The 25,029-nt window shown below is 50.1% G+C and overlaps 1 protein-coding gene across 1 annotated transcript; it reads right to left on the minus strand.

Annotated features, from left to right (window-relative positions):
• Window positions 1-19,292: 19,292 nt before the first annotated feature.
• On the minus strand, window positions 19,293-24,461 carry IRX6 (iroquois homeobox 6). Its single transcript, XM_039242362.1, has 6 exons — window positions 24,417-24,461; window positions 23,257-23,520; window positions 22,452-22,561; window positions 21,952-22,259; window positions 20,482-21,102; window positions 19,293-19,524 (listed from the first exon to the last, which is right to left on the minus strand). Exons 1-6 carry the CDS (start codon window positions 24,459-24,461, stop codon window positions 19,520-19,522), a joined length of 1,353 nt encoding a protein of 450 aa, XP_039098293.1. The 3' UTR covers window positions 19,293-19,519.
• Between the last annotated feature and the right edge of the window lie 568 nt (window positions 24,462-25,029).

Raw genomic sequence — 25,029 nt, forward strand, 5'->3', positions numbered from 1 at the left:
AGGCACCCCTGGACTTTTTTTTTTTAAGTAGGTTTCATGCCAATCCAGGGGCTTGAACTCATGACTCTGAGATCAAGAATTACCTGCTCTATTGACTGAGCCATCCAAGCGCCTCTGGCTTGATGTCTTTGAATTTTCTTTCATTGACCTGCCCACCTGGCTCTGACCAGAACCACACCGTTTGAATTATTGTAGCTTTTTAATATATTTTAATACTTAGTTACGCTTCTTCCCTTCACTAGTTTTAGTTTTAGAAATTTCCTAGATGTCTCATAAGACAATTTTTCCATATGAATCTTGATCTCCTTTTGTCAAGTTGCTCCAAAAAATGTCTAAGAAATTTTAAGTTAATAATATCTATTTGATGGTTGTGCTCCTTCACTCAACAGGGAAAATCCTTTCACAATGTGTACGTATACCAAACGGTCATGTTGTAGACTTTATATATTACAGTTTTGTCACTTATACTTCAGTAAAGCTGGAAAAAAATCACCTCCTTTGAAAAGCTCTTTCTGACCCATTTTCTTTTTTTTAATTTTTTAAAATATTTATTTATTTATTTTTGAGAGAGAGAGAGAGAAACAGACAGACAGACAGACAGAGCATAAGCAGGGGAGGGAAAGAGAGAGAGGGAGACACAGAATCCAAAGCAGGCTCCAGGCTCTGAGCTGTCAGCACAAAGCCCAACACGGGGCTCAAACTCATGAACCGTGAGATCATGACCTGAGCAGAAGTCAGACTTCTAACTGCCGGAGCCACGCAGGCGCCCCTGACCCATTTTCTCTTTTATTCCTCATCATGATGCTAGTAATCCCAGGCTCCCTTTACAGGTAAAATAAACCTGAGGCTCAGAGAAGCGATGATACTTGCCTGCCAACACAGGGACAGTCCCCTAAGCTTCACACCCAGAGTTTTCTGACTCTAAATCCAGAGTTCTCTCCACCATCTCCAGAGAACTATAAAGGAAGGGATTCGTTAAGCGAAGTGAGGAAAAAATACGGTCTTTTAAACGGAGAGTCGGCAAGGGAATCATCTGGAATCCAGGCATGTGTTGAATACACAACGCTTCTTGTCAGACGCAGCCACCTGTCCACGTACACGGTACAATCCTGACCTTCCTCGGGTTATCCCGATGAGCAGCTCTGGAGTGGTGATTAGCAGCCGAGGCTCCAGAACTTCTTGCTAATATTATGTATTAGGTACAACCACACTGCTGCTTTGGGCTGCTTCCTTAAGAATGGAGAAAAAAAAAAGGCTGAGACTTTGATCTCATGTTTTAAATCTGGCTGTTCTAAATAGAATTTCAGCTTAAATATACTAATGATTTTTTTTCACTATGCAAATGATATTGGTTCCCTAGCAACAGAACAAATAAGTGTTTCTCCTCTAATTCTGTGTATGTGAGTTTAGAGAAGGCACACAATAAGTTAATTAGAGAGTGGTTGGGGGTGATTTATAAATGTCATATTAACATGCTGCTTGCTTTTATAGCACCCAAAGATTTTAAAATGTGTGGATGCCATTTCCAGCATGGTTGATTAATTTTTTCTTTTTTTTTTTTTTTTTTTTTGTCTCTAGAACCTTTTCCCCAACTAAGATTTGGAATAAAGATGTAGAAGAGGCATGGTTGTGACCTCTAATTATGGATGCACTCAGAGTTTTTTTTTTTTAATTTTTTATGTCTTTATTTTATTTTGAGAGACAGAGATGGAGAGCAAGCAGGGGAGGGGCAGAGAGAGAGGGAGACACAGAATCCGAAGCAGGCTCTGGGCTCTGGGCTCGATGCAGGGCTCCACTCAGGAATCGTGACCTGAGCTGAAGTCGGATGCTTAACCGACTGAGCCACCTGGAGCCCCTGGATTCAATTTCTTCTAAAAGTCACCCTCTGTCTCTTCTTCCCACCACAAAGGACTGGTCTGTATTACACCTGATTTGTGAACTATTTCCAGGGAGGGGGAGAAAGGAGAAAGGGGTACGTTGGGAGAGAGGGATTCTATGTATTCAGAGAAACTCAGATTTCGTGCTGGTTAGGAATGCATCTCGCTGCAAGTCACAGAAAACCCAACCAATAGCGGCTTAAACCACAGGACTGGCCATTGCTTATATTCCATGAAATCTGGACGTGTGCATTTGCAGTATCCGTTCAGAATATAAATGACTATAAAAGATGCTGGGGTTGCAGTTGTGGGGATAGCGGGTGCTATTGCCCCATGCTGAGTACCTCCCATGACCTATCCAAATGCAGGAAACACAGGGAGGCCAGGAGGTGAGGGGACTCCTTATAGATCTCTTTCCCTTTATCAGGTAACAGATCTTTCCCCAGAAGCCTCTCTTTGGCTGCCACAAAGCCAACCTTAGCCACAGAGGAGGCAAAGGAAGCCTTCTTGCTGGGAGGCAGGCCAGGACGAAGGGGTTGAACACGCTACTGCCTGGGGAATGCTCAGCTCCTCTCCCCTTGACATTGGCCCTTCTGTGCACACGCTGCCTCTGTGTTCTGCTGTGAGTGGCTGAGGGCTTTCTCTTGACTGCAAGTTGGCGAGGCCTGGGTACAAGTTGGGACTTGTACTCCCTGGGTGTGAGTTGTAAATGAAGGACAAATGGGAGATGGAGGGTTTATACCCCAGCTCCCTCCCCCTTGAGTGGGACAAATCGAAGCCATATTTCACATCTGTTGCCACTGGTTCCCGGTGGGATAATAGCCCAGTTGCCCACAGAGGTACCTGATCTGTCAATACACCCTGAGTTCTCTGCCTTACCTTTTCTGTCTCACTTCCCGATCCTTGCACCAACATCTCCTGGGACCACCTTCCAGATAAATCGCTTGTATTCAGGTCTTGTTTTAGAATTAGCTTCTGGGGGGCAACCCAGCCTGTGATATTGGCTATGTGAGCCTCCTTAACCTCGGTTCTTCCAGCTGTGGAAGGGAGATGCTAACCTTCATCAGGTACGCCAGTCGGGGGGGGGGCAATGAAAAAACATACCCGAAAAGATGTTGCAAGACGCAGAGCATTAAAGAGACACAGGGGTAGCGTGGGCTGGAAGACACAACTTGCCCTTTTCACCCAACCCACTGGCGTGGACTCCATTTCTGAAATTTCGCCCACGCTTGCCAAGGACTGAATCTTTGGGCAGAGATCCATTCCTCTGACAAATAAAGGAAGTGTAATTGCTAAAGTGGTACTTTCCCTCAATCTCAGCTAAGAGCCTTGCTTTTATAGCCGTTACTGCACTAAGATTCCAATTAGCTATTATTCTTTCGAGATGAGGCGGCGGCGACAAAACGGTCCACACTGTTGCCTTGGAGTTTTCAATATTCGGTACACTGACAAAGATAAACAGTTAATTCTCGGTCGCAGGTACTCAGCTGGAGACCCTTGGGACCGCCTCAAACATCTTTACACCCCGGTTTCATTTTCTCCATAGCAGGAAACAAAGGGCACATCGATGTATTGGATACAATCACCTTAATGAAGCCAGGCTTTTAAAAATAAGAAGCAATGTCATCTATTTGCATGCAGTTGAAATTCTCATCCAATATGGCTGCAGTTTCTTCTCTGTTGTTGTTGTCGTTCTTGACCTCCAGGCTGGGAAACTGTGGGCCCTATTCTTCTAGCTCCTGTCCCTGGCTCGATGCTATTCTTCTGGACTTGTTGTGACCTCCCGCAGTAGGGCTGTGCTGCATGCGGGCTGGTGGGCACCTGTGCTGCCTCCTTCTGAACAGAAAGCCTGTGCTGGGCATTTCCCGGCTACCCCTCCACACTAAACGCTCCCATGCTTTGCCCTGCTCTGTATCCCCGCAGGCTGACTTCCACAGTCTACGTCACCAGGCTCCCGCGTTCTCTGGCTTTCCACCGGGGAGGATTAGCAGGAGCCCAGAGGATCTGATGAGGGGATGGGTGTTCAGCTTCTCTGTACTCAGCAGTGGCTTGCTTGTGCCTCTACCTACCACCCTCAGTCCTTTGGGCATCCCTTCTCCTATAGCTCTTTCCTCTCCTGCTGATAACTCCACTCCTAGTGACTTCCAGGAGGGGGTGGTAATGACTTTCCTTTATTGCTGGTCTCTGGGTGCAACACCACCCCTCCTCGGCTCCCTTAGTCTGCACCCCTGTAAACAGTGCTGTATTAACCTCTTCAAGGGAGCCCTCTGCTTCCTGCTGGCTGAGATAGCACCCAGATTTCCCTTTGAGAACTTACCTTTGTCCCATGGGATAGAGGTAGTGGGACATCATAATCAAGGGGCACAGCCTTTCCTCAGCCAGGAAGGAGCCAGCAGAGGAACACGCAGTTCAAACAAGTCCAGAACAGATGCCTTCTCCCTGGGACTTCAGCCAACAACGGACCAGCCACACTTCTCTGGCAACCCGACCAAACGGACTGCGAGCAACTCCCAGTGCTCAGATGCCCAGAGCTGCTCTGGTGGGTGACTTTACCAGGCCTGGTTCCACAACCTTCCTCTCCATCCTCTGAGTCCTTCCAGAACCTTCCAGTCAATTCCTTATTTTGCTCTAGTGAACCAGTATAGGTTTCTGTTGAATATCCCCACAGAACCCTCACTGATGGATCTCCAAAGCCACCTTTTCCAGGAATTGCCTTCTCCAAGCATCTGTATTGCTTAGAAGCCTTCCCCTTGGCCCTTGTTGGGGAAATGGATCTTTTTGCCTGTTTTCAGTTACTGCTCTTCCTACTCACTGAATTTTGATGGTTTCCTTCTTCCTATATACATGTGCACCCATATTCTATCACAGTAACTTCTCTTTATATTTTCCGGATTACCCCACCTGTTGTAGTTGCTAATTTTTGCCTGTGATTCCTGTCTGTAATGGCACAGGATCTCCAGACCAGAGCCCTGCCAAACATTGTCAAATATTTTAAAACCGTCCCTCAAATTAGTTGACATCTGTAGCTCTTAAGTAGAAAGCTGGCGGAGGAAATGCTAACAGTGTGACACAATTTGAATGTGGGAACACATGTTAGGTTTGAAATGTAAGGGTGTGGTTGGCTGTTAGAAAGATATTTTTAAAACGTTGGGGGCATTCAAGCCTGGTGGTGGGAGCAGTGTGGTTAACCTTTAAACATCTGTCAATACTGTCTCCAGATTGTGGGGTGTGAGTAGTATCATATACTGCGAGAGGGGACATGGCCAGTTAGGGGTCACTTTAGGGGACAATTTCATCTGTTAAAATGTTAAAGCACGTCTCCATGATCCAATTATTCTACTATTCAAATCCCACCCAAATAGACACGCTCGTCTATGTGCCCAGGGAGGTGTGTATAAGATATTTAATTCATCAGTGTTCATAAAGGTTAAATTTGGCTGGGGGGATTGAAAAATAAGTACACAAGTGTTCGTCAGTTGGAGAATGGGCTAAACGCACCTCGAGACATTCACATTTTGGATCACTGGTGAGCAGTTGAGAGGGATGGGCTACATTTCTACTTACGATTGGGTACAGCTCGATCGTAAGGTAGATACCATTTATGAAAGAAACACAAAAACACCAATGATATCTCCACAGGTCTGCATGGACACATATGTATCTATATCATGCAAAGAAAAGGCTTAGAAGGAATCACATGAAACTGACAGAAATGCCTACTTCTAGGGAAGAAGAGACCAGGAGTTTTGAGGGGTGGGGCATGTGATCAAAGGGGATTGTGACAAAGACTGGCTGGCTCATGGTCAAATCCATTTCTCTCCTTTCTGATAACTCAGCTACACAGCATTTCCCTTGCAGTTAAGTGTGGCTACGTGATTAAAATCTGGCCAGTGGAAAGTGGATGAAGAATGCATTACCACCTCCCAACAGGCAACCCTCCTTGCCTTTTTCTTCCTCTGCAACCTGGAAGCTACACTTCAAGATGGCGGAGCCCTGGATGAAGAAGCTAGGTTCCTGGACCATCTCTGCCTGGGAAAGAGCAGCTCACAGATCAGGAACACCGGATTGGATTTCATAAAAGCAAGAAATAGACTTCTACTCTGTTAAGCCACTGAGATTTTAGTGTTCATCTGTGCTGGGAACTGGCTTCACCCAAACCAACACTGAGATTTTAGTGTTAATTGAAGTGTTTTTACTATATAAAAAAGAAGAGTGCATTCATGTATCACTTGTGCAATTAATTTTTTCAAAGAAAGATGGAGTGAGAGCAAACCATGTTTGAGAAGGACTTGGGGGTCAAGATGAGTGATTGTGGATGCTTTTCTGGCTCCCCGAGGCTCCAGGTAGATTCCTGCCATGCACCACCCAGAAAAAAAAAAAAATCACTCTCCATTCTTGTAGAAGGTCATGAGTCCAGAAACCTGAATTCTCATCCTAACTCCTGATTCTACTACTGGGAGAGCCTTAAGTATATCACTTCCCTTCCTTGGGCCTCAGCTTCCTGGCCTGTAAAAAGAGTGAACTATTTAGGGTGAGTTCCCCAAGAAGCAGACTATGAGACTCTGAGATTGACTGGGGAGTGTTCTTGACAGGTAAGAAGTAAAGGAAGCAGGATTGGGCAGAGGGAGAAGCTGGATTGTGATGTGGTTGAAACAAGACATCAGCTGATCCCATGGGGAGCTGGGATGGACTTTTACAGTTATCCCAAATTGGGGCAATGTGGCCAAGCCTTTATAATCATCTCTAATAGACCAGACTTTGAATCCAGGTTCCCTGGGAAGGGGAGAGGCTTGACCTTGACAGCTGACAGCCTTCATCAGCCAACACTACTAACAGCAGGAAAGAGTGCCTCAGTCCTGATGGGGGATCTGGACATGTACCCCAGCATCCACCACATATGCTAATGCCTACATCTCATGGTTGGGGAGGGAACCCACGGAGACCTTGAATTTGAAAGAGCTTTGTCAATTATAAAGCACATCCCCAAAGGAGGTCATTTCAATTTGTATCAGACACCGGTGAAAACAAATAGAAAGACAAATAAATGTAAGTCAGCTGGGATTTTCTACTCTCTTGTTCTCTAAGGGGCGCGGGTGCCAGAATCCCAGGGAAAAATGACACCACACTACATTACATCCAGAGAGGTCCCTAAACAGAGGTGGGACCAAATCAACTTTATCTAGTAACTTCTCTGGGCATATATCCAGTTAGTAACAATGAATGGTTTACTAATGATGAATGGCAAAGTTGTCGGTGCCCTCTGATGGTCTGAAATTAACAGGGACCTGACATATGTCAGGAAGGTGAGAGTTACGGTCATTTCAGGGTGGGGTTGAGGTAAATGTACTCTGGATGCTTATCCATACTGTGATCCCCGTCTGTCTGGTTAGATTAAACCCAAAAAGTAAAACCACTGCTGTTTGAGTTTAAAGCCAAGACCACAGCACAGCTTTGGAGATGGGAAGGCTTTAGCCAGGAAGCAGCAGGTGCTAGAAAACAATGCCAGGAGGGTGTACCTCTGTACCTTCACGAGGCTGTGCAGTGTTCCACAGATGTCAGATTTGACCCCAGAGTTCTTATTTCCTGCTCTTGGAACTTGGCAGCCCATCGGGGGGGTTAGTTTGGATGGCGAGCTCCTTGTTGATTCTAGAGCTGTCTTTCTCCAAAAAGTGCCCAGGGCTTTCTGGGGACAAGAAGGGGTTTTGGATATGAGCCTCTAGAATACCAGATGAACACGTTAGAGTATCCACTCACTTTCTGTCTTTCTAAAATAAATATTTTTTATGTATTCACATCGTATACATTTCTACCAGAGTATATACATGTAATTTAGGAACAAACAAATGCATCTGTATTTGGGGTGCACCTCTGAAAAATTTTTACCAATGGTAATATGCATCTTTTTAGTCTGGAGAAGGGGAACTTTTAGGAGGCCGCTGTCTACCCCTTTAAGAATCTGATGTCCAGATTCTTAAGGATGCTATCTTCCCAGAACATTCCATGTACACACAGCTTTGCAGACAGTTTTAGGGGGTTCAGAGAGTCCCCAAAGTCCACTTGTGGGTCCCTGGGAAAGAGTTCTTGGTTTTGAATGTCCTCACCCAGGGGTTATTCTAGAGTGTCCACTTTGGCATCTGGTCATCCAGCAGGACCCTCAGTTAAGGAGCCTGACTTTCAGTGTGGCAGGACCTCATGGGCATCTTCTCCAAGGTAATAATAGGTCCTTTCCTTCAGCCCGAGTGAGCAGAGCCAAACTTTTCTCCCATCCCTCACTGTTCACATTTGTGTATGTACAGACACACACACACACACACACACACACATTTATTATGTGTTTTTCATTATAAAGCACAACCTTGGCAGAAAATGTGGAAATACAACATGTAAACACCAGAAAGGTTAAAATACCCACAATCCCCTCTTCAGAGATAACCGCTGTTCTTATTTTGGCACGTGACCTTGAACCCTATTTCTCCATGCATGTTTGTACTTATAAAATGATTCTTTTTACCAGCTTTATTGGAGGCATAATTGATACACAAACACTGCACATAGTTCACGGATATAATTTGATGAATTTGGACATATATGTGCAGGAGTGAAACCATGATCATGTTCAAGGTAGTAGACATACTCATCACCTCCCAAAGCTTTCTTGTGTTCCTTTTTTTGTTGGCTTGTTTTGGTTTTGTTTTTGTAGTAAGAACGCTTCACGTGAGATCTATGCTCCTAACAAATGTTCAAGTGCACAGCAAAGTATTACGAACCAGGGGCAGGTTTTTCTTAAATAGGAATGAGGCAGATAAATCATACTTTAACATATGTAGCCAAAAGTAAATAAGCCTATATATAAATACTCAGGTGCCCAGGATCTTAAACTCCGGGGCAGAATTTGGGGTTCGTTTCTCTTCATATGCCTTTGGTTTACTGTCTGACTTTCTGCAAAACATCCCCTTCCCTGGCTCCTTTCCTGTCTTCCTTTTCTGACCTTCCTCTATCCTTTCTCATTCATTCACTTTTCCACATAGGGTTTTTCGGGACATCTACTTTGAATCAGTCACTGAGCTTGGGGCAGGGAGCACAGTGGACAAAATTGACGGTTTCCTCCTGTGGCCACGTCCAGCGTCCCTTCCTGGTCGATTTCATCTTACCGTTTCTGTCTTTTCTGTGCCTGGTCGCTATCACCACGTCCCACCTGTGGGTATTCAGTTTTCTCTCATAACTTACACCTCTAGAAACATCCACGAGGGGCACCTGGGTAGCTCAGTTGGTTAAGCATCCAACTTCAGCTCAGGTCATGATCTCACAGTTCGTGGGTTCAAGCCCCGTGTTGGGCTCTGTGCTGACAGCTCAGAGCCTGGAGCCTGCTTTGGATTCTGCGTTTCCCTCTCTCTCTGACCCTCCCCTATTCACGTTGTCTCTCTCTCTCAGAAATAAGTAAAAAACATTTTAAAAAATTTTAGAAACATCCACGATTGCAGGTGCCTTCTCTGTTGGTCAGTATTCCCTAAACCACCAGCTTCCCAAGAGGTCTCTCGCCGCTGAATTTATGGCTTGGCAAAGCCATTTCATAAAAAATGATTAATGATAATTAACATTTTAACTTCAGGCCATTTAATGGCACCCGACAAAGGGGTCAAGTGAAACTCATGGGTGTCATATGTCAAATGTCACAGTTATGGGATGGGGCTGAACAGTGGCTGAGAATGAGCCGTGGAGAGTGTGTGAGGAGCCCGTAGCAGGAGCTTCCCCACCCACCCCCAGCTGCCTCCTTGCCCACAGTGGAAGGGCCACCGCCTCCACCCAAGGTATGAAGTATCTGTGCTTCAGTTTGGATGTGTGTTTGAGAATTCAGTTTCCAACAAATGTAACAATGCCAGACTCTGTCCTGACTCATATGTTCAAAGCCCATTAAGGAAAGTCCACTGATGTTAAGCACTAAGAGACCACCATCAAAAAAGCTGGCGGAAAGTGAGACGAAGAAACAATGCATTTCAGAACTGGAAAATGGGAGGCTTCTGGGAAATGATGAGATAAATGGCCAAGGCCTGGACAAGATGGCGGATATCATATACTAGATCGTGTGGCCTCCGAGATGGGAGCTTGGTGTGGAGACCATAGTTGGTAATGAAAAGGAACACATGCCCAGGTGAGGGAGGTGGTCAGTTCCCCAGGACAAGAAAAGCGCTGTAGCAAACTAAAGCTTTGGTCAGAGAGCATTACCACATGCCAGGATTCTCTTTGGGGTGTGGCTCTTTGCTGATAGAGTTGGGACCTCACTGGGGACACTTGGGACTGCAGTCTGTATCACGATCCTGGCGCGGACACGAAAGGCAAGCTGAGGCTGTTTGACACCCCCCAGAAAGATCGCTTATAGTGGAACACGTTGACACAGTGAGAGCCAACGTTTATGAAGCACGTGTACCAGCTTCTGAGCTAAATACCCAACATTCATTAATGGAATTAATACTCACCAGCACCCCCCGAACTAAGTTGTTGTTGTTTAAGTAGGCTTCACACTCAGCGCGGGACCCAACTCAGAGCTTGAACTCATGACCCTGGGATCAAGACCTAAGCTGCGATCAAGAGTTAGTCGCTTAACCGACTGAGCCACCCAAGTGCCCCAAGTTCTAGTTTTACCCCGTTTTATTTGTGAAAACGCTGAGGCTCAGAGAGCTTAAGGCAATGGGATACCATCACCCAGGTACTAAGTGTGGGGCCAGAACATGAACTCAGTTTGCTTGGCCTACTTCTACCTTCTCAATCACCTTACCAAGCTGCCCCGTGAACGGCTGAGTGTGTCCCGGTGACCTCACAGTAAGGGAAGGGAAGAAGTAACGAGCGGAGAGCAAGACGAGGCTTCCTTTCAAAAACATTTACTTAAAAATATGAAAGTGAGTCTATTTAAAGAGAAGTATCAATGGAAAACAGCACAAGCTCGGATATGGCCCGGATCTTGAAGGTGAAATGAAAAGTAGCAGAGGCTGGAGAGCTCTGAAATGTACATAACAGGCTTCAGTACGTGATGGTGGTAGTGCGTGCATTCGAGGAGCGATAGGGCATAATGAGGAATTTTCCAGTGGATTAAAAAATAAAATCCCCACTGTTAGGCCCACAGTAGCAGTCTCCGTGGTCGTGGTCTGGAGCTTTCTGACCTTGCCTCCGAATGTCAATGTCAATAGCTGTTGTCACCAGTCAATGGGCCTCCCTTTTGGTGCTTAGAGATTCTCTTTATGCACTTAAAAGGCGTCATTAGTATCAAGTGGCTATTAAAGCAGTCTTGCTGTTCAGGATGATTTTCTGAGGCAAATGCGCAGGAAACGTGTTGAGGGTTGAAGTCATTAGCTGTGACCACAGAGGGACTGACCGTGGGCTATGGTGCCATTAATCTTGATAAGGGGAAGTGTGTGCAATTCATAAAATCTACTTGGTGAGGTTTCTCCCTAAATGGACACCCGACTGAATGACCCCATGTCTTTGCTCTAGGTAAGAGGGACACGCACGAGCTCTGACATGGACTGGGCATAATGAGTGACACAGGCAGGGCTGCTGGGGGTGGGGACACAACAGTGATTCCAAGCCACGTCGGGAGGCCAGGGAGGCTGGGAGGCAGGGGTAGTGGAGGCAGAAGAGAAGTGGAGGTGGGCATTTTAGCTAACGTTTACCGGGGACCAGGCACAACCCGCATGCGTCCAAGGTAACTGCCTAATCCTCATAACCATCCTGTGAGGCGGCCGCTACTCTCACTCCCATTTCAGGATTGAGTGAACGGAGATCCAGTCTGTCTCCCCCTTATGAGGACACAGTGAGAAGACAGAGAGCTATCCACACGCCCTCCCCAGGAAGAGAGCTCTCGCTGGAATGGAATCAGCCAGACCTTGATCTTGGACTTTCTAGCCTCCAGAACTATGGGAAAATAAGTGTCTGTTATTTAAGGACCCCGGTCTATGGTACTGTGTTAGGGCAGCCCATGCTGACTAAGACAGAACCCCAAGTCCTCACGTGAGGGGGGAGGATGAAGTCTGGAAGTGTATTTAAAACTGTACCTTCACTGGGGATCCCAATTACAGTAAAAATGGCTCTAAATTCTTTGCTACTCATCCCATTCCGTGGAAGTGGATCCTTGAGCTCCAGTCCGGCTCTCCTACTACCACATGGAGCAGAGACAAAGCTTTGTCACTTAACCCTACCCGAGAGGCAGATCCATCAGGACAGTCAATGACTGCTGTTGCTTGGGATTTTATTGGCCTAGGGTACAGCTCAGGTTTGGGTATGAAAAACCGAAACAAAACAAAATACCTTTCTGGCTTATTTTATGAACCACAAAGGCTGGGAACTATTGCTGTGACTCATTGTCATTATCACTGTTGGCAACATTGTTCTAGGACAGGTTGTCCAATATCTTCAACAAAGCTAAGTCGGAACTTGGAGACAGTCCCAGGCGATGGGGGAAGACATCAGTCTCTCAAGGTCTCGTAAGAAATAGTCACACTCCACATGAACCAATTAAGTCATCGAAGAGTGGAATGCGCACCACCAGCCTACCACTAATGCTGGTCACAGCATTAAATAACGCTGGATCTCAGAGTGACCCAAACTATCCACTTTTCGATTCTCTTTCAATCCTCTGATTCCACAAAGATAAAGGATCATATATATATATATAATATGTGTATATATTACATATATATATATACACACCGTACTATATATACACTATAATATAATATACTATATATGTGTTATACATTATATATACACATATATGTATACATAACAAATATATGCATATATATGTATACACATATATGTATACATAACAAATATATACATATATATGTATACACATATATATGCATAATATACTATATATACACAATATATTACTTGTATACATATATGTGTATATATTAAATATATTATGTATAACATATAGTGTATTATATTAGTGTATATATAATACATCTTGTGTATGTATTATATTACAGTGTGTATATATATCATATATACTGTATATAGTATAATATATTATAGTGTGCATATATGTCATATATACTATATATAGTGTATTATATTACAGTGTATATAATAGTGTACAGTGTATAGTGTATATAGTGTATATAATATAGTGTATAGTGCATATAATATATCTGCTCCTGGTTCCTGGCACAGAGTTCCTAAAACCCATGTAATTTCCTAAGTGATCAGAACACTAGGAATATCTTTTGTTCTAATATTTCATCTTTGACCTCAGTTCCTGACACACAGTTCCTAAATCCCTTGGAATTTCCTGGATGGTAGGAGCATCTTTTATTTTAATGAGGTGATTCTTGGTGGGCTCCTGGTCACCATTAGAAGCTTGGAATTTTCAGCCACACTTCTCGTTCTCCAAAGAAAGCAAGAGGTTAAGAATAGAGCTAATTACCTATCATGCCTGTGTGATGAAGGCTCTGTAAACATCCCAAAAGTATGGGGTTCAGAGAGCTTCCAGGCAGGTGAACACATCTGGATAGAGGCAGGGTGACACACCCCACCTCCGTGGTGACAGACACTCCTGTGATCTGTGGGGTCCCTAGCGGCTCAGTTGGCTGAGCTTCGGTTCAGGTCATGATCCTGTGGTTTGTGGGTTTGAGCCCCACATCGGGCTCTCTGCTGTCAGACTGTCAGTACAGAGCCCGCTTTGGGTCCTCTGTCCACCTCTGTGCCCCTCTCACAACTTGCACTCTCTATTTATTTAAAAAATAAATATTTTTTAAAAAGAAGAAGGAGGAGTTCCTGTGTGCTGGGCCCTTCCTTACCTCACCCCATTACCTCTTCATCTGGCTGTTCATCTGTACCCTTTATCATATCCTTTAATAAACTGGTAAACATAAATGTTTCTATGAGTTCTGTGAGCCTCTCTAGCAGATTAACTGAACCTGAAGATGGGTTTGTGGGAACCCCTGATTCGTAGCTCAGTCACCAGATGTTGTAGGTAACTTGAGGACCCACTCCTTGTGACTGGCACCTAAAATGAGGGCGGTCTTGTGGGACTGAGCCCTTACCCGGGGGATCTGATATGATCTCTAGGTAGACAATGTCAGAATTGAGGTAAACTGTGTGAAACCCAGCTGGTGTCACAGGATGTTGCTCGGTGTGGAGAAACCTCACACACAGTTGTTGACTAGAAGTGTCAGAAGTGAAGAGAATGTGGGGGTGGTGAGAAATTAAAGGAGTTGAAAATTTTCCAACATGGCGCCAGCGTGGCTTTAACATCTCTCCAACTCTTGGCAGAAATCAGGGGGTTGGTGCGCTACCAACCAAAATTCAAGAAACGCCGATCTAAGTCCTTGTTCCCACAACTAAGTGAAAGAACTAGAAAAATCATGAAAGAGCCACATGGTTTATAATGATCCCAGAAACATGAGTCTCAGAGACGTTTGATGACTTGGGTCACTGTTTCTCCCCCATCTGTAACTTAATATTTAATGAAGAAAATCACACAGCTAGAGGGGTCCTCTGCCAGATAGCTGGGAAATAGCCGTTAGATTCCATTTTTTTTTCTTGAGAGAGAGAGAGAGAGGGAGCACGAGTAGGGGAGGGGCAGAGGAAGAGAGAATCTTAAGGAGGCTCCATGGAGCCCCACATGGGGCTTGATCCCATGGACTCGGGGATTATGACCTGAGCTGAAATCAAAAGCCAGACACTAAGGCACCCCCATTAGACTCCATCCTTACTCTGATTTCAGAATAAGGGCCAAACCAGCTCCACAGATGGGGAGAGAGGGAGAGGAGGCCCAGAAGGTAGGAGACAAATTTCAGAAGTTACGTGGAAAAGAAATTGGTTCAAAAAAGGAAGAACCTTCTAATGCTGAGGCTGCAAGTGCCCATGTCAGAAGACAGCAAGAGGCCCACCCCCTCCATTGGCTCTTTTATTTGCCTGAGATATATCTTCCGTCCTTGATGTTGGCTTTTCCCAAGTACGTAGGGACTCTGGGCCACATGTTCATGTTTGGGGACAGAATTCTTTTACACACCGAAGTACAAGCGACGATGCTTGATGTACCTATCATGCTTCCACCCTGAAATCCTAGTGGGTCATTAGACAGCTGAGAGAGGCCTCTTCCCCCTCCAATCACTACAAGCCTGGAGCTTCAGGATGGTGGGGGTGAGGGTGGGGGTAGCCAAATCAGATGAGGAGATTGAATGTAGATCCAGCCTAAATCCGGGAGGAAGTGTTGGCATCTGTTATTGGGAAGTGATTTACTTGTGGCCAGCAGCTGGGACTGTAAGCAGTCATGCTGAGCTCAGGGCTTGGCCACTGCTACCCAGGTTAGAGGCCCATCCGACCACCTAGGGAGATCTCTGGCGTGATTCTTTAGCTGTGGGCTGATTCTCATGGTAGAGATACAGGGGCTACATTTTGCTCAACACTGACCTGGGGTGTCTCAGACAGCCGTGTCCCAGGGACGTGTGGACATGTGGACAGGGGGAAAGGTGACAGATGCTCTCAGCCAGGATATGTGGGCTGTGCCCAAGAAGTACCAAGAGTCCTTTCCTATTGGACATTCCAAAGAAGGAAGGCGTTCCAGATAACAGACTCACAGACATTTAGAATCTCAGAAACACAGGCTCTCATTCATAATGGAATGAAAGAATCTTAAAATAATAGAGTTGCAGGGTGCCTGGCTGGCCCCGTAGGTACAGCATGTGACTCTTGATCTCAGGGGTGTGAGTTCAAGCCCCACACTGGGCACGGAGCCTACTTAATAATAATAATAATAATAATAATAATAATAGTATTAATACATTAGCAGTAGAACTTAGCAGTTAAGAATAAGTTGTATTCAGAATTTAACTTCTTTTTTGAAAAAAAATTTTTGTTTACTGTTTGTTTATTTTTGAGACAGAGACAGCATGAGCAGGGGAGGGGCAGAGACAGAGGGAGACACAGAATAATCCAAGGCAGGCTCCAGGCTCTGAGCTGTCATCACAGAGCCTGATGCAGGGCTCGAACTCATGGACAGAGATCATGACCTGAGCCAAAGTCGGACGCTTAACCGACTGAGCCACCCAGGTGCCCCAGAGTTGAACTTCACTTCATTAGCTGAATAACTGACATTGGGTGGCTTCATCCCTCTGAGCTTCTGTTTCCTCCTTCATTAGATGGGCATACTAGTAAGTGTAACATAATGTTCTCTAGCACTGTTGTGACATATGCACGAGTCAGAGCGTTTAAAGGACATGGCATTGAGTCTGATACCTGCTAAGGGGTCCAGAAGCTCTTATTATCATTGCCAAGGTCATAGGCTCTTAGAACCTCTGTGATCATAGAGATTATCTAGTGAATCCAGCGGCCATGCAGTAACTGCCAGTGGAGAGGAATCAATAAAGGAAGATCACTGCTGTGTGAGGCTCCCTCGGTTCAGCCTCTCCTCTCAACCTAGCCATGGTGGGTGTTCTCCAGCCGAGGGAGGAGGCGCTGTAGCCCTCAAGGAAGTCGGTGGTCCAGCTCCTAGACCATCTAGACCTGAGAACACTATCTTTCTTTGTTTACTGCACCTGCCTTGCACAGCTCACACAGATGCTGTCCGGGGGCACGGGCAGGCTCAGCGGAGGGGAGCGGGGCTGCGTCCCCCCTCCCCTTGCTCTCGTATTTAATCAAAACAGTATTCAAAATATGATTCTGGGAGATTATACTGGCAGATTTGCGGGAGGCTCTCAGTGGGGGCCGCGGTGGTGGGAACAGATTGCCATGGGAGGCTCAAGGCTGGGATAATCAGAGGCTCAGAGGTACCTTTCTCAGGCCTCTTCACCCAGACTCCTGGAGCTCACCCCCAGCGCTGGCGCGGACAGCGCACTAGGACGGAGAACCAGATCATTCCGGTGTATCACAGCTGGGGAAACTGAGAGGGGAAAGGGCTTGTCCACAGCCACCGCCAAGTTGCCATGGCCATGAGAGGCTAAAGCTCTTTTCTGGGATTCCAGCCAGTCTTTGTTGAACTTCCTACACCCACTGTCTCCAACCAAGACCTAGGACCGGATCCTGAGCAACCCTGGGCTGCAGGCTGGCGCTCTGGGTTGGGGGAGGTGGGGAGAAACTAGGCCTCACAGGCAGGACCTGGGGAGACAGCTTCTTGAATTCCTGAGTGGGAATCAGCCAGATCCAGTGAGTCTCCCTTTCCGGACTCACTGTTTCATAGAAGGCTGGATGGCCGGAAGCAGAGTGTAGGGGAGACTGCCCTTCTCCCCGGGGGTGGGGGGAATCCTGCCCTCTGGATCAGCCACACCACCTGGGGCTTAGTGCCTTTCTGCTCTCTGGCTTTCAGGTTTCCTGTCTCTAGGTGTCTCCGTGTGATGCTAAGGGCCCCTCTCCCCTCCACAAAATGGGTCTCCGGAGCCCCACGCCCCAGCCGGAGGCTCTCGGAAGGCAAAGTTCTTCTGTGGACTCCGCAGCCTCTGGAGAGGTCTACCTGGCCCCCCAGGAGGGGGTGGGGTCGAGAGCGCCTTGAAAGAAACCTCCAGCTAATGCTCTTTATTACAAGCATTAATCCTGCAAAGCCGACTGGAAATAATGTTTATCTTTTCGCAGTTTAATTTCCCGGACCCTAAGCCGCGGGTCAGTGAGGGCGACTGGAGGTCCCCGGGGAGGCTGGGGGTAGGAGCAGCTGTTGCCCAGAAGCAAAGTGAAAGCAGGGAAGGGATCATAAGGGGGGAAGCGAGGGAAAGGAGCATGAACCGGAAAGAGGCATTGGACCCTGGGTGGAAAGCTGGGGGTCCCCTCTCCACCATGCATTCCGTGTGACCCTGAGCCAGTCCCCTGCCCTTCCATTTGGCCTCAGTTCTCTCATCTGGGGAAGAGGTTTGTACTTTGTAATTCATGATCTCTAAAGCCCCTTCTGACCACGGTCATCCTAAAAAAATTTTTTAATGTTTTATTTCAGAGAGAGAGAGAGAGAGAGAGAGAGAGAGCATGAGCAGGGGAGGGTCAGAGAAAGAGGGAGACACAGAATCCGAAACAGGCTCCAGGCTCTGAGCTAGCTGTCAGCACAGAGCCCCACGCGGGGATCGAACCCACAAACCCTGAGATCATGACCTGAGCCCAAGACGGCCGCCTAACCGACTGAGACTCCCAGACGCCCCTGACCCCAGTCATTCTATAAAAAAAGAAGACAAGGTGGGGGCTGGGGAGGGGTCCTGCCGCCTGTTACCCAGTTTTTCCAAACGCTCTTTCTCTGCAGCCTCCGGGAGGTTTGACAATCTCCCCGACCCCCGACCCCCCAGGATGAGATGATGGGGGTTGGGGAGCCCTTCCCGCCCCAGACTTCAGTGCCAGGCGCTGACCTGGACGCCGCCATCCGGCCTCTCTGGCCGGGGCTGGAACCCAGCGGTGGAGACACAGCTCCCCTCCCCCAGGATCCGGTCCTTGGGCGCACACCCCGGCAGCCCCTCTCCTGACTTCCTGCCCGCATCAGCTCCCCGCAGCTCCTCACTAGGGCCCCGTCCCGGATTCACTTCCCTCTCATCCCGGGAGCAGCAGCCAGCTCACACTGGCCGGCTCCAGCCGAGGCCACCAGGCCGGGACGCGAACTCACGCCGGGCTTGGGCGTCTTTCCACCTCTCCTCCCCCAGCCCCTGCTCCAGGCGCGGCTCGCCGCAGGGCACCACGTCCCTTTCTCTGCCCGTCGGCTCCCATTGGTCGGCCTGTACCGGAAGTGATTGCGGGCACTTGATTAAATGGAAAGAATGCCTCCTCTGGCCTCCTAGGGACCCAGCAAGCTGTCACACTGCCATTTTGTCCGACGGGAGGAGCGCGGAGCGCGGGGATCCCAGCTGCGTGCCACAAGGAATGGCCAAGATTATCCCCATCGCCCGTCCTCCCAATAAACTAAAACCCAAGTAGAGCCCAGAAACAGACACAGTTTCCAAATATCCTGATGGCTCCCCCGCCTCCGACCTCACCATTTCCGCCCCTCTACTCCAGCGCCCTAGGATGCTCCGGGCGCACCCCTGCTTCTTGAGTTAGGTACACTGAGAGTTAGGCGCCGCCACCTCGGCCTTAACCTCGCCAGCCTCCCTCCTTGCTGTGACAGGGACTGAGGTCTGCAGCTCACTCGCCCTGTCCCCAGATCCCTGGCCGCATTCCATCCTCCCCTCCGCCCCAGCCTCTCCAAGCGCCCCTGGCACAGACACGCCACACGGCTTGGGTTTGATTTGATTATTTTTGAGGACACAAGGAATGGGGCCGGGGAGATGCAGGTGGTCCTTAGGGACCAGGTCGGCACTGAAGTTACACAGTGAAAGGGGGCCAGGTGGGGGTGATCCAGAGAAGGAGTTGCTGCAGACCCTGAATCAAAGAGGAGGGAGGCCGACTCGGTAGACCCGAGTGGGTGCCCAGGGCAGACTAGCCCGGCTGTCCCACGTGGCCTCCCCGCAAGGTGCCCCGCACCACCTCCTCCAGCGGGTCTGAAGAGATGCACGGCCGCCTGCCACTCCCAGCTCCGCGTGCAAGAAGAGCGGTATAAGGGTTTCTGTGTGTCTGTCTCATAGGCGAAGCGAGAGCCCCCAGTCCCTGGCAACGTGTCTCCCAGCTTCGGAGCGTGGAGGTGAGTTCGAAAAGTAGGGCACATTTCCAAGATTCTTCTGCAAATCGCAGCCATTGCGCTAACCTGCTGAGAGAGGAAAGGTTGATTAAAACCCGAAGGCCGCTTGGTGCCGATTCCTAGGAAATCGAAGGTCGGTGGTGTCTCATCCGAAGGGAATCAAAGGTCTAGAGGCAATTTGCTTGCTAGAAGGAACATTCGGACCCCGTTATGTGCAAATTCAAATAACAGTGTAACCCAATTTTCTAAGCCAGTAGCTAATCCTGAGAGAAATTACTACGAAGTGCAGAATCTGACAGTAATTGCTGGAGGCTGCCTGATGCTTGGGGAATGTCCATTTGTGGGGTGCGATTCCCTTCCGCCAGGCACAGCCAGAGAACCAGCCAGGGGGCAGGAGACGCTGATTGGCAGTCACACCCGGCTGCGCTGAGCTCTTGGGGGTGAGGGCTCTCCAGGGACAGCACTAACCCTCGGCTACACTCTCCGCTACACTCCCCAGGGGTTTTAGTGGGCGGAAGGCAGGGCTCTGGCTGGACTTAAGCGCTGGCCTTGAACCAACTGCGTGTATCTGGCCCGTCCTCTCAGACTTCCTGGAAAGCCCTGGTTCCTGCCCAGCCCTAGCAAACTCTTGGTGCAAGCACAGCAGAGGGCCAGCTGGCCTCCTGCAAGGGGCAGGCAGGGGTCAAGGGTGTTTGTGCCAGAAGGTCATAATGGAGCCACCTGGCACATGTAGGTAGAACACTGGACACTAGGTACAAAGGTCTAGGCTGTCCATCTCTCCAGTGACTTGCTAAGTGATCCTAGGTAAGTTACTGTTGCACTCTGAGCTTATTGAGTTTTAAAAGGAGGAGGAACTAGTACTTTTATTTCTAAGCTGCTGTTTCAAGGAGCGCTGTGGGAAAATCATGCTCCACGTCCCAACGTGGCCGCTCCCCAGAGGCAGAGAGGCGGTAGGTGGCTGGCCAGCACCCTGGGCAGCACTGGCTCTCGGACAGACACACCCAGCGCCTGGGGACCCACTACCTTCTGCTCCAGACGGGTACTGGCACGGCACCGCAGGCTCCCTCCGCCGCGGGCAGGGCGCACAGTTCATCGGCAGCCCCTGCAGGGCGATCGGGTGGTTTCCGAAGGCCTTGGCTATGCGGGAAGACTCTTCGCACGCGGAGTCTCTGGGGACGGCGGGTCGCCCGCCCGAGCCCGGAGGCTGTCCTGGAATCAGATGGCACTCAGGACTCCGTGGCCTGGGAGGGGTGGCAGCCGCACCTTCGACAGCGCTGGCTGCCGCGGTGCGCGCCAGGGACCAGATGCGCGGTTTCTCGCTGCTGCACGCGTAGTGCATGGTCAACGTGGGGCCCTGGGGCTCCGCCCGGAGGAAGTCAGCTTCTCCGGATCCGAGCGGCTCAATGAATGAGAAGGAGCGCGCCGCCAGGCCACCCTCCCGGCGCTCCAGCCTGGCCTCTCGAGCTGCGGCGGCGTATGGCGCAGGCAGCGCCTGCGAGTCTTTATGGAACTCAGCCAGCCTGTCGGTAGCTGTGGCCACTGCCTCCTCTTCCTCGGCCTCCTCCTCCTCCTCCTCCTCTTCTTCCTCCAGGTCTTCTAGGTCACTCAGCCGGAGCCCTCGAGCCTCCTGGCTTGCAGAAGCTTCTGCAGGAAATCAGGACCGAGTGAGAAAAGCCCCAGGCCCCAAGGGAAATCCGCAGGGGGTGCCCATCCCGGAGATGCTTTTAGCAAGCCGGCTCTGCACTCAGCGCGTTTATTCGCCAGGCTGGCCAAACCGTCTCTTGGAGTTGCCCTAGCGCTCCTGCTCGCCCCTGGGAAAGAATTGAGGCCCTAGCCCTGCCCCCACTCCTTGGAAGACTCCTTCTCTCGGATGCAAAGAAACTACCGCTTTTCCCTGCCTAAGATCTGGATCTCAGTTTCTCCACCATGAAACAAACAAACCATCCAACACCCAAGGGGACAGTTCTTCCTCCGGCTTCAACACCCACAGGTAGCTGGTGTGTGTTGTTTGGCTCAGCAAATATTTACGGAGTGCCATCTATGGGCCAGACATCCTTGAGGCACTCGGGTATTAGGAATTTAGGGAATACGGCGCGAGTAAGACACTTTGTGGGGGAGCTTGTGTTCTGGAAGGGGGAGACAGATACAGAGCGCCTTCTCGTAGTGAAAAGTACGGCAGAGGAAATACAATAGGCATATGTGATAGAGAATAACTGGGGAGCTAGGTGAAGTTGGGTGGCCAGGGAAGGCTTTGTCCAGCCCACACTTTAGAACTTGAGAAGCAGCCGGTTGTGTAGGGAATCCTAGGCAGAGGGAACTATAGGAGCAGAGGCCTAGAGGTGTGGGGGGCGGGGGTGGGGAGGAAGGCAAGTGCAAGGGTAAGTAAGGGAGTGCCTCCAGAAAAGCTCTTCTAACAGGCAGCCCGCTCGAGCACCACCAGCCTGCATTCCAGCAGGGAAGACGGAAAGGTGGGGTGGTGAGCATTCTCGGTACCTTTGGCGTCGCCATTTAGGCAGCCCAGGGCCTCCTCGGCTCCACTGTCAGCCCTCCTCTCCTCGCCGCCTTTGTTCTTGGGCGCCCACGTCATCTTGTTCTCCTTCTTGAGGCGCCGGCGCGCGTTGGCGAACCAGGTGGACACCTGGGTGAGGGTCATCTTGGTGATGATGGCCAGCATGATCTTCTCGCCCTTGGTGGGGTAGGGGTTCTTGCGGTGCTCGTTCAGCCAGGCCTTGAGCGTGGAGGTGGTCTCCCGGGTGGCGTTCTTCCGGCGGCCAGTGCCACTCAGCTCCACCGCTCCGTACCTGGGGGGAGAAGCTCGCTCACAGTTCTGGGTCTGGGAACCTGGGGCTGCGGGCAGGAGACAGTCCGAGGCCTGGGAATGAGGTTCAGCACAGCCCCCTCCTCACACACCCTCCTTCCCTGGCTGTTCCCAGATGGGCCCTATGGCGGGGGAGGGGGGAAGGACTCGCAACCAAGGGACCCCCATGCCTTACCGGTCATATTGGTACTGCCCCAGAGTTGGCTCATAGGGATAATAGGCTCCTGCTTGTGCCAGGCCGGGTGTAAAGCTCCCTGCAGCCTCTTTAAATTCATACTGTGGATTCTGGTGGAGGTGGGGTAGGAAGAGAGAATTTAGGACGACTTTTGGGAAAGAGGCGGTAGAGTTGCTAAGGGTGTGCCCTCTGGAGTCCAGTCCGGTTCAGATCCCAGTCCTGCCACGCCTACTGGCTATGAGATCTTGGGCACAGTTTACTCTGTGCCTCGGTTTCCCCTTGGTCACTGGGAATAACAACAGTACCTCTAGGGTATTGAAGAGCACTTGGCAGAGCTCCTGGCAGAATAAACAGTGGTTCACTATGAGTCTTTTTATTATTATCACCGTTACTACCTGTGACTTCTCCCAACCCCTCCCCACCAGCTGGGGAGCTTCCCCGCCTCACTCGCCTTCTGGAGCTATTTTCTGACCTTTTGTATCTTTGGGACTTTGGGCAAGGTCATTGAACGCCCTTCGTTTCAGTTTCCCCATCTGTAAACTGAGGCTTCCTCCCTCACCAATGAATAGAAGCACAGATGTTTTGTAATCAGAGTGGAGTTCTGCAAAGTGTAAAAATGCTGTAATAATTGTGCCCCCCCCCTGCTATTTACAATCCTACCCATTTCTCTTCCTCCTAGTTTCCCCTCCTTCCCACATTTCCCCCCAGAGACGGCACACTGGATTTCACTCGCTGCTGCAGTGTTCATGCCCCCAGGCCGGATGGGTCTTGGCGCACAGAGCCAGGCTCCACCCAGTGTACTCACCAGCGCCCCGTACAGCGTGGGCGGCTCTGGGCTGTAGGGCAGGTAGCCTGGGTAGCTCTGGGCAGCTGCTGCGGCCGCGGCCGCGTACGAGGTTCCATAGATGCCCAAGGCCGCGCCCAGCTCTGGCCGAGCACTACCCAGCAGCCGACCATCGTAGGGTGCGCAGCAGAGAGCGGCAGCCGGGGTGGAGCCTGAGGCCACGTCTGGGACGGAGCGCGGGGCAGATTCGCAGCAAGTGGCGCTGGAACTTGCAGATACCAGAAACTACATGGGGTGAGAGAGGTGCACTGGAGGTCAGAGATGGGCGCCCCAGGCTGGCGGGAGCACTCCCTCATTCAACATTAACTAAATGCCACCCAGAACTGAGCGAGCACTCCGCTGCGATGGGAATTATCTGAAGCCGTGATTTATCCAAACTGCCCTTATAGATATTTCTAAAACGTTGCTAAGGCTCCAGAGTCCCAGGGGTCCGGGTGATGGCACTTTCTGAAACCCGAATTACAGAGGCCAAACTCCTCTTGTTCCTTCGCCCCCATCACAGGATCTTACAAAGACAGAGATAGAAGTTAGCCTTAGAGATCACCATCGCGTCTTACTCCAGCTCCCTTTTTATAGAAAGGGCACAAGCAGCAGGGTCAGGGGGCGGGTCAGAGGTCAAGTTGGAACTAGACCCTACAATCTGCAGAAACCGGAGAACAGTGCTGGGTGTCTCCGGAATTTCCCCAGGAAATCTTTGTCACTGCACAACACCGAACATAATCTGGAAAATCGAAGCAATCAGAAGCAAAGAGCTTGGACCCAGTCAAAGAAGGGAGAGGTTAAGAACAGAAGTCAATAAGCAAACAACTGAAAAATGGTGAGATGGACCCTCCGGGTGACCAGGAGGCTAGATCTCTGAGATCCCACCCACCTAGCTTAGCGCGTGGTTAGTGCCCAAGTTTCGGGTCACACGATTTTCCATTCTGCACCGGGCTGGGGGGAGTGGAAGGTTCTCGGCCAGAGGTTGGGGTGTGGAGGGCTCTGTGGTACATTACCCTGGTCCCTGCTCCCTCTGGCTTCCAGGGAGACTAGTGCGAAAAGAGGGCGCTCAGCTGCAGGCGCGTGCACCGGGCACCCCCTCCTCTGAGTCAGCCCCCACCCCCTATGGAGGCACTTCTTACCTGGGGAGCGCTGCCGTAAGGGTGTCCAAAGTGCGGGAAGGACATGGTGGCTGCCCTCGACCCTCCTCCTCCTTCCCTTGCGAGTTCCCGCCTCAGCCCGGCGATTCTGAGCCTCCAACCGTGCGCCGCCTCGGTGCCTTACACGGCTGCCGGTGCCCAGCGCCCGGTCCTCCGCCCGCTTGGCACGACCGGAGGCAGAGCCGAGGGCAGTCCAGCTGCCGAGCCCTGCGCCCCAGAACGCGCCCCTCCGGCCCGCGTGGTCCGGAAGACAGAAGGGCCCATGGATGGGCAAGGAAAGGGAGAGGATGCGGGTTCCCAAAGTCGCGCGGTGGCGAGGCAAGGTGAGGCGCGGCGCCGGGCTGTGAGGCTTCAGAGGTGTCCCAGTCCAAGGTGGCCAGAGGCTCAATGTGACGTCACGGTAATCCCGGGCCGCCAGGCGGGCCCCCGGGCCCTCGGGCCCCGGGCCACCAAGCGTGCCAAGCGCAGCCAGCCCGTGCGCGCGCGCGCACTCTCACCCACGCTCACACTTGTTCCGGGAGGTTTGTGCAGCTGGCGGGGAACGTCAAAGACCCTGACCCTCTCTGTTTGGCGCTGGATCCTATCCCTTTTCTCC

The sequence above is a fragment of the Hyaena hyaena genome, unplaced genomic scaffold (assembly GCF_003009895.1).
Source record: "Hyaena hyaena isolate Hyena2069 unplaced genomic scaffold, ASM300989v1 scaffold_7, whole genome shotgun sequence".
Classification (NCBI taxonomy): Eukaryota; Metazoa; Chordata; class Mammalia; order Carnivora; family Hyaenidae; genus Hyaena; species Hyaena hyaena.